Source organism: Myotis myotis, unplaced genomic scaffold (genome assembly GCF_014108235.1).
Source record: "Myotis myotis isolate mMyoMyo1 unplaced genomic scaffold, mMyoMyo1.p scaffold_m19_p_5, whole genome shotgun sequence".
In the NCBI taxonomy this organism is placed as follows: domain Eukaryota; kingdom Metazoa; phylum Chordata; class Mammalia; order Chiroptera; family Vespertilionidae; genus Myotis; species Myotis myotis.
In genome coordinates, this window is record NW_023416357.1 from 82,077,516 (window position 1) to 82,086,884 (window position 9,369).

A 9,369-nucleotide genomic window follows, 5' to 3' on the forward strand; every position below is an offset into this window, starting at 1 on the left:
TGGCAGGGAGTGTGTGGCTGGGAGCAAGGTTTGGGGCAGCTATAACTCCCTTCTGCCCCCACAGCCTACCCTGCAGCTGGAGCCCCTGTACTTCCTGCAGTGCCACAGCAAGAACAACAGCCCCAAGGACCTGAGCACCCAGCTCTGGGCCTGCGCCTTCGAGCCAGCCTGGGAGGAAGGTACATCCTTGGTGGGCAGGCAGGGCAAGGGCCACAGGGTACAAACAAAACAGGCTTTCTGGGTGGGGGTGTGAGAGTGCCACCTGGAGTGGGGCTGCCTGGGCCATGGGGGAATTAGGAGAGACAGCGCTTAAAAAATGTCAAGGCCAGGAGGAGGGAGCTGCAGGGGATAACTTTACAGAAGATGTTTTTACTAGGCTGACCCCTCAAAACAGGGCATCCAGGGGCCACATCCCAGTCTGTGGCCACGTGTGGTGGAGAAGCTGTTTGTGTGATAGACTGCCAGACGGGCATCGTTCTACACAAGTACAAGGCACCTGGCGAGGTGAGTGCCAGGGCCCTGCTCCTGCAGGGCAGCGAGCAGAGCCCTGGGAGCAGAAGTGCCACCTATTCATCAGGTGACTTTTTCTTTGATGCTGGGCCTGTTTCCCAGATTTGATCCTGCATGCATGTGCACACATGTAGCTCTGCCCCTTGGTGACTGCTCCACTCCCCCACCCCCCAGGAGTTCTTCTCCGTGGCCTGGACAGCCCTGACGGTGGTCACACAGTCAGGCCACAAGAAGCGCTGGAACGTGCTGGCGGCTGCAGGCCTACGGGGCCAGGTCCGGCTGCTGCATGTGCGCGCTGGCTTCTGCTGTGGCGTCATCCGGGCCCATAAGAAGGCCATCGCCACCCTCTGCTTCAGCCCCACCCACGAGACCCACCTCTTCAGTAAGACCTTCTCCCCATACCTCCAGGGCTCCCCCAGCACCCTCCCTGGATTGGTAGGGGACTCCTGTGGCTGGCAGTCTCATTCCAGGCTGCCAGTGTTGGCTCCAATCATGGTAGAAGCAATGTGGCTTTGTGGACAACTGACTGGGCTTCAGATCCTGGTTTTTCCCCCAACCTGTGCTGTGGCCTTGAAGCTTTCTGACAACCTGGGCTACTCTGTGTCCTGGGGGATACTCCTGGGCTCAGTTGTGGTGAGCCCAATGAGGGTGATGTGTGAGCAGAGGCCTACAAAAGATAGCCGCCTGGTGTGGCCCACATTAGGTTAGAGTAAGACAGGGCTTGTAGACCGTGGCCCGCCCTCCCTGCTTCAGAGGGGCAGGCCTTGGAACCACACCCTCAGCCTTGGATGCAGCCTGCAGGAGGAAGCTGGGCCCCTCAGAGCCACCTCTCCCCATCCCCTCCTCAGCGGCCTCCTATGACAAGCGGATCATCCTCTGGGACATTGGGGTTCCCAATGAAGATTACACATTCCAGGCCAGGTGATGATTTGGGCAAAGCTGGTGTGAGGAGGGCTGGCGGCCAGGCTGGTAGACAGTGGCCTCACGCTCTCCCTCTCACCCACTGGCAGCCAGCTGCTCACACTTGATACCACCTCCACCCCCCTGCGCCTCTGCCCTGTTGCCTCCTGCCCAGATGCCTATCTGCTGGCTGGCTGTGAGGGTGGCTGCTGCTGCTGGGACGTGCGACTGGACCAGCCTCAAAAGAGAAGGTGAGCTGGGTGGGAATGCCTTGAAAGTCAGGCCTCAGAGCTGGGGCAGCTGCCAGTCCAGATGTCTGGCCCCAGGCACATCTGCCAGAGGTGATACCCAAACCATGCATGCTGCCCTGGGCAGCCACAGAGACTATCTTCACAGAGCTGGCCTGCCCCCACCTTCTGCTGGCTTTCCGTGAGTAGCTGCTTCACTTCAGTAAAGGTCCTTGTGACTCGTTCCTTCCCTGGTGTTTGACAGTGGGACTTGGGTTGGGTTGGTTCCCTTTCTGAGCTGGGATCACTTCACCTGCAACCTGAGGCTTCACTCCCACCCATGTCCTGCCACTTACCAGCAATGTGACCTTCCTGCCCTAGCTTAATCTGCTCGTCTGTAAAGTTGGGACAGTAACGTGCATCCTAGGGCTAATGGGGGACAAGGGAGATGGTGTCTGGGCAAGGATGAGGCCCTAGAAGGGCCAGGTTGAGGCTTGTGGCTCACCCGTGCCAACTGGAAGGCCCAAGACAGTGCTCAGCATGGAGTCCCAGCCCTCTTGGGGCCCATAAGCCTAGTAGGAGATGCGTTAAACAAAGGTGGCCAATTAAAATCCTACAAAGTATGATGTCATCTATGAAGGAAAAAGAATCCGGGGCTTTGAGGGGAATAGGAAGGCTAGGGGGACTCTGAAGAGGTGACCAGTGGCAGATGGATAAGTTTTCAGACTCATCCTCTCCACATGAGCCCTAAGACTCAGGTAGAAAGAGGGAAGGTGCATACACAGGAGGAACAACATGTACAAAGGGCCAGTTGTAGGGAGAGCTGGCTCATCAGGGAGGCCTGGTCACAGCTTGGAAAACCAGAGGAAATGGTGCAAGTTAAAGTGGCAAGGTTGCTTGGGCCAGGGTACACTGGGTTTGTTGGCCATGGTAAGATTTTGAGTTTTACTTTAAGTGCAATGAATAACCTGGGAAGAATTTTAGGATTAGGTGGCAGGAGTGAAGTAGCTACTGCACGGAGGGAAGTAGTGGAAGCTTCGCTACACGGTGGCAGTTGTTCAGCCAATGTGGGTGGTGGCCCTGTGCCACATCTGGCAGTCAAGCCCTGGGCCTGCCTCCCTCCTCCCCTGCCCATTCACATCTGCCTAGTCCCCAAGTGCTGTGGCATTTCTTTCTCACATCTTAGATAAATCTCTTCCTCCTCATAGTCAGTACTTGGCTGCCTTTCTTGCTTCCAGGTGTCCTCTCCAGGACTCTGTGCATCTGCTGGGTGGCCTTTCCAAGCAGTGTGACCCTACACACACTCGCAGCTTAGAAACATTCAGCCACTCCCCATCCTCTGGGTCACAGCAAACCCCTCCCACCTCTCCCTTCTCAGGCCCCCAGCGCTCAGCTGGAAATGCTTTCCTCCTGCTCATCTCTGTCCCAGAGGCACTGCCTCTCTCCAGAACCCTCCCTGGCCATACCACCCCCCATCCTGGAAGAACCAGGCCCTCATGCCACCTATGACTCAGTATACTCACTTCCAGGGTGAAGCTTAACCCCTCCAGGGCTCAGAACAGTCTTGGTTGCATCTTCTGACCTCCACACTGGGCAGGGTCAAGTAGGGGCCCAGTGAATGGTTCTCACTGAATGAATGAGAAATTGTACATGCAAGAATAGTTACCAGCATCTCTATGGTCCCACAGGGTGTGTGAAGTGAAGTTCATCTTCTCTGAGGGCTCCCAGGCACCTGGCCAGAGAGTGGACGGGCTGGCGTTTGTGAATGAGGATGTCGTGGGTGAGAGCCCTGCTCGGGAATCTGGCCTCCTGGGACCCAGATAGGCCCTGATAAGGCCTGCATGGGTTGCTTCTCCCTGGGTTGAGGTTTAGGTCTGAGAACTTCTGAGGGGTCCCCACTGTGGAACAAGAAATGCCTGGAGAGGGCCCCCTAGACAGAGTTCTCCATTATTCCTCACAGCCTCCAAGGGGAATGGTGGCCTGGGCACCATCTGGCTGTGGAGCTGGAGCCAGACCTGGGTGAGCCGGGGCAGCCAGTCCACAGTGGCGGTGGTGGTCCTGGCTCGTCTGCAGTGGTCACTAACTGAGTTGGCCTACTTCTCACTCAGCACCTGTCCTGGTGAGCCCACCCACACACTCCATCCTGCTTTCTACCCCATGGAGCTCTGCCCCACCTTAGTTCCAATTTCTGTGTCCTGGCAGACAAGGGCATTGTGCTCTGTGGGGATGAGGAGGGCAACGTGTGGATCTACGATGTCAGGCACATCCTGATGCAGCAGCCTCCACTGCCGGCAGCCCCGCAGGCCCCCACACAGGTATGCAGCTTGTCCTCTCCCTCCCTGCTGGGACGGTGCAGCATGAGCGGGCTGGCATCTAGGAAGGAACCCAGCCCCTCTCTCTCTTCCTACCAGATCCTTAAGTGGCCCCAGCCCCGGGCCCTCAGCCAGACAGTGACCAGGACCATGGTGAACACGGTGGTGGCCAATTCCACCTTCACCTACCTCACCGCTCTGACAGACTCCAACATTGTGGCCATCTGGGGGGGAGACTAGCTTCCAGCAGGAGCTCCTGCCTCTACTGCAAAGTACCAGGGATGCAACTTAACTTATTCGACTTGTTGGGCTGAATGGGATGGGGATCTTTCTATGAATATTTTTATTAAACTCTCTCCTGTATAAGAGAAGCCTGGGAGAGCTATTTGTGGGCCCCGTCTGGTGTTGCTACTTTGAGTAAGGCAGGTTCACCTGGCAGCTGGGGCTTTTACAGTAGGGACTTACGGAAGCGCATGGATTTGAGCAATTTCCTTCTTCTCAAGACTGCCTTCCCTACAGCACCCCAGGTCCCCAGGCGGTTCAGAATGCATTTGTTCCTGCCACCCTCTCAGACAGAAATATGGATCTCTGGGCCAATCCACTCTGCAGTGTGGCCCCAGAGTAGCCTTGAGACAGGTCATCTACCTTCACTGAGCCTGACAATCTATTTGCTGTTAAGTCACCTCTGCTTCAGCTCACACCGGGTCTTTTCCTACCACACTTTGTTAGGAAGAAGAAACTTTATTAGGAAGAATCTATGTACAGGACAGATCAGTGTCAGGGGTGAGGGGGGTCTCTGGGATATTTCCAAGGAGGCCACAGTTGGGAGAAGCTGCTCTCTTCCACTTGGTGCCTGGAAAAGGGCCTGGTGCAGGGTAGGAACTGGCCACTATTCAATTCCTTCTTGCTTGTCTTTGATGGCCACCTGAGGGAAAGGAAAGGCAGTGCACTTAGCTGGAATGGCTGGGTCAGGGTGTTGGAAACTCAGCCCTAGCATCCCTAACCAAGGTCTGCCGGAAACTGCTTCCTTGGCTCCAGAGTGCAGCACGAACTGAAAAGAAGCAGTAAACCAGGCCCTGAACAGCTCCAGGGAGCTGGGCAGCCACTAACCCTAGGGACTCTCTGAGCCTGCCCCACCAGCCCCATCACTTCTCTGCAGCACACAGCCTGCTGCCTAGGATGGGAGTCAGGTGGAGCTGAGATGCTTTCTGGTATGTGATAAGCTGAAGTCTGACAGACTGGATCTTTCCCTAAATTGTCTAGACTTTGAGATTCCCTGCCTGAACAGTTGTGACCCCATCTTAGTATGAGCTGCCCTCTAGACAGACAAATACCCTGGACACAGCTAGGCCTTACCAACCACAGAGCAGCCAGCACCAGAGAACAGACTGGGAGGAGCAGCACTAAGGGACAGGAGGCCCCTTGCTTCCATAGAGACCAGAATGCAGACAGCAGGCCCCAGGCAGGCCTTAACTCCATAACCTTACCCACACTTCCTGGAGGCCATGGTGGAAATCCCTGCTCTGTCATCACCTCCGCCCCTTCCCCCCAAATAAAAGGAACCAACTCAGGGGTCAATCCTAGGTGTGGGCATGAGAACCTACATTTCTGGTACATACAGGATGGCGTCCAGACCAACCCACCCCACTCCTGAACGGCTGGTCCTCACCCGGAATCGCTCTTCCAGCAGGGAGAGTTCGCTAATGAGGTCTGTGATGGCATTGGTGAAGGCCTCCTGGGGGCTGTAGTCTGGTGTGGTCTGCACACGGATGATGATCTTGTGCTCCAAGGGGTGGGGAACTTTGTAGCCAGCAAACAGCACCTGTGGGTCCTTCAACAGCTGTCTGAGAAACAGGGATGAACAGTGAGGAGGCTGAGCCTAGTGTCCTTGGAACTCTGGCCCCTTGTAGCTTACCAGGCTTCTAGACAAGGGGTCGTCTTGGGCTGAGGCCTGTAGGCAAATGCAGCTGGCAGCTGACACCAGGTGGTTCCGTGCCCTTGACTTTGTTGTGTGTTTATTCCCACCCAAAACAAGTAAAACAGATACTTTGGAGAAGATATACCATATGGGAACTCCTCCCACACACACCCTCCCCCCATATCCATGAGGATCAAGAAACTTAGCTGGTAAACAGGGTTTCCAATAACCTTTTCCCTTAGGGGAAGTCAGACCCTGTAATGTGCCCAAAGAGACTTCCTCAGGCAGTAAATTCCAGCCAATGTCCCATTCCCAGCTCAAAAAGCATTTGACAGCAAATAAAGGTGCAGGGGGAGAAGGCCCCAGACTCTGAGCAGTTTGGGAAATGGATGTCCTTTAGGCAACATAGGTTGGCAGCTGCCGTTCACCCTCACCCCCCTGGAGTTCTGTGAGGTGAAGTGAAGCGGTGTTTTTTGCTGGGTACACAGGGTTTTCTCCAGAGCAGCTCAGCCAAGTGTGAGCACCCGAGGGCAGTGATGGCGAACCTTTTGAGCTCGGCGTGTCAGCATTTTGAAAAACCCTAACTTAACTCTGGTGCCGTGTCACATATAGAAATTTTTTGGTATTTGCAACCATAGTAAAACAAAGATTTATATTTTTGATATTTGTTTTACATATTTAAATGCCATTTAACAAAGAAAAATCAACCAAAAAAATGAGTTTGCGTGTCATAGGTTCGCCATCACTGCCCTAGGGGAAGAGCCCTTGCATAGGTGAGGACAACTCATACAGCAGAGGAGCAGCAGGGCCCCAAAGGAGCCTGGGTGCACCACTGGCTTGGTTCAGGGTGGGAGTCATCCAAAAGATGAGCAATGCCACCCTCTACTTACTAGTGCACCCGGAGACCCGGCAGGCTTCAGCCCCGTCTCACACACACACCTGGGGAGGCCTCCTGCACTGATGGTACTTTCCAGTGAAATGGCAAGTCTCTGGGCCAGAACATCGATCACATTGTTAACCACCTACCTGGCCAGGACTTCATGGTGTAAACAAACACCCATCAGCCAATATCAGATGCCCACCAGGGGCACCGCATAACCACTGATCCTCTCTCTTACCTCTGTCCTTACTTTACTCAGTTACAATCTTAGGATGCCAGGTGTCCCTGAGGTCATTATCACAAATGGGCAGGGTGGATGGGAGCTAACCTTGACTACTTGTCAGTGCTCATTAGCACAAAACCACAAGTAGGACTACTTTTCTGTGGCTTCCTGCGTATTCACTTACTTTAGTCAGATAAATGAGCCAATGCAGAAATGTGTGGACAGGTACTGGTCAGTGCCATTTTGAAGAAAAGGCACTGGAATGAGTAAACTAGCAGAGCAAGCAACCAGGACCCCGTGAAGCTCAGAGACGAGAAATTCTTTTGGCTCTGGCAGGTGGCGCAGTGGTTAGAGCGTTGGCCCACACACTGAAGGATCGCGGGTTGGATTCCCAGTCAAGGGCACATACCTGGGTTGCAGGTTCCATCCTCAGCCAGGTCCGGGCATGTGTGGAAGGCAACCAATCAATGTGTCTGTCTCCCTCTCTCTTACTCCCTCCCCCCACCCCTTCCATTCTATTTAAAATCAATGAAAAAATGTCCTCAGGTGAGGATTAACCAAAAAAAAAAAAGCAAAGAAAATCTTCTGGAACTCTTTGCCTCGAAGAACACCATTAAACATAGCCCCGGGGAAGAGAGCCCCTGACTTGGAACTTACGATTTAATAATGTTTCCTAGTGTGTGGTCTTCTTTGTTGATGGTGAACAAACAGGCATTGGGTACTTTGGTGTCCTTGTTAATGGTGATCCTAGGAAGAGACAGGCAGAGATGGGGGCGGAGCCCCTCCTCCCTGAGTCTAAGCCCCACCTACTCCTAGAAGCCTTTCTCCATCTCTTGGTCCTATAACGACCTGTCTGGCTCAATGTGTCTCTACTCTGACCCAAGTTATGCCCTGATTCTGGAGGACCCTCGCCTGCTTCGGATCGCTCCTTTTTCCTAAAGCAGAATGTCTTCACCGTGGCACCACTGACATTTTAGCCAGATAATTCTTTTTGGCAGGGGGCTGGCTGCACATTTTAGGATATTGGTAGTATTCCTGGCCTCTACCCACTCGATGCCAGTAGCACCCCTTTATGACAACCAACAATGTTTGCAGACATTGCCAAAAGGCCCCTGGGGGGGCAAAATGGTCCCCAGATGAGAACCTGGTCTGAAGGAAGAATGACGTGGCTGGCAAGCGCTAGACCCTAAAGACCTGCATACCAGCCTGGCCTAAGCACTTCACATAAATTACTTCATTTACTCTCCCCCTAGATTTACTTACCGGGATTTAATACAGTAAGAAGCCCATTTTCCAGAAGAGGAAAGCAGGCCTCGGGCAGATTAGTTACTTGCGTCACTTGCCCAAAGACACAGTCCTTAAGTGGGGGGCGCCGGAGCCAAGCCCACGCTCTGACCACTAGACTACGTTTCCCTTCGCCCCGCAAGCAACGAGGAGCCTGAGGTTTCACACGGGCGGGTGGAGGTCGGATATGCGTCTAAGAACCAGCACTGGTTGCAGCAAGGAGGATAACGGTGGCGGCCAGGACACGAGGGAGAAGGCTGCAGAGCGGGCGCTCTGGGCTCCCCGCAGACCCAGCACTCCCCGGGCGCCCGGGAGCTACTTGCCGCCGAGCCCCCCGCGCTCGTCTGCAGCGGGGAGGCGCCCCGCCTCGCAGGGCGACCTTAAGTCGGGCAGACACAGGTGCGAAATGCTTGGCGAGCGGACGCTCCAGCAAAGCTGCTTCCCAACACCCCCGCCCCATCTCTCCCCCTGCTCCCCGGTTGGAGGTTACTGCAGGGGAGCCCCAGAATCTGCAGGCGCTGGCCACAGGCAGCTGAGGGCCCGAGCCCTCGTCCCGACGCCCCGCTGGCCCCTTCTTCCTCCCCACACCCCCACTTACTTCTTCTCGCCTTCGAACAACAAGAACGACTCGAAGGCAGGAGGGGCGTTCATCCTAGCGCCGCAGCCACCTCCAAAGACTCTGCGGCCCCACCACAGCCACCAGGGCACTTGAACGCAACCACTTCCGGGTTAGCGGCTGCTCCCTCTTCCGGCGCTGGCCGACGGTGCCAAGCCGGCGTGAAGACTGGCTCATCGCCCCCTATCGGAGTGGAGGACCTTGCGCAGGCGCTAGAGCCCAAGAGGGGGCGGAGGGAGGCTGGTGGCTCTGCGCCCGCGGGGGTTCGCTTCGTCGCACGTTCGGAGAGCGGGGAGCTACTCTGCGTACTGCGATGTCCTTGTCTAGGCTAAGAGGCAACCCTGACCTGACCTCTCTTTGCTCCCCACACCCCTTGATCCATCTTTGGAAATGTGCCCTTGGAGTACACAGCAAGAGGTCCCTGGATGAATGGAGCTCTGGGTTATGGGTGGGTGTGGCCGGAGGGGGCGCAGTAGCCTCAGGGGCTCGTGAGCGTCCA

General features: G+C 55.2%; 2 protein-coding genes across 3 annotated transcripts in view; one reads left to right on the forward strand and one right to left on the reverse strand.

The window, feature by feature from the left end:
- LRWD1 (leucine rich repeats and WD repeat domain containing 1) overlaps positions 1-4,315 on the forward strand; it is a 7,403-nt gene extending 3,088 nt beyond the window's left edge. The window contains exons 7-15 of one of the 2 annotated variants that reach the window (XM_036310861.1): positions 65-179; positions 395-504; positions 685-892; positions 1,359-1,431; positions 1,521-1,661; positions 3,326-3,417; positions 3,598-3,756; positions 3,840-3,952; positions 4,049-4,315. In XM_036310861.1, the coding sequence (XP_036166754.1) occupies positions 65-179; positions 395-504; positions 685-892; positions 1,359-1,431; positions 1,521-1,661; positions 3,326-3,417; positions 3,598-3,756; positions 3,840-3,952; positions 4,049-4,189 (1,152 nt within the window). In that variant the 3' untranslated portion in view covers positions 4,190-4,315. Of the gene's footprint in view, positions 1-64; positions 180-394; positions 505-684; positions 893-1,358; positions 1,432-1,520; positions 1,662-3,325; positions 3,418-3,597; positions 3,757-3,839; positions 3,953-4,048 lie in introns of those variants that run through there. The other variant, XM_036310862.1, reaches the window with a different exon arrangement.
- A 355-nt stretch (positions 4,316-4,670) lies between these two features.
- POLR2J (RNA polymerase II subunit J) lies at positions 4,671-9,010 on the reverse strand. The gene is made up of 4 exons (XM_036310866.1): positions 8,853-9,010; positions 7,628-7,717; positions 5,619-5,793; positions 4,671-4,874 (listed from the first exon to the last, which is right to left on the reverse strand). The coding sequence occupies exons 1-4, from the start codon at positions 8,903-8,905 to the stop codon at positions 4,839-4,841; spliced, it is 354 nt and encodes a 117-aa protein (XP_036166759.1). The 5' UTR covers positions 8,906-9,010; the 3' UTR covers positions 4,671-4,838.
- Positions 9,011-9,369: the final 359 nt, after the last annotated feature.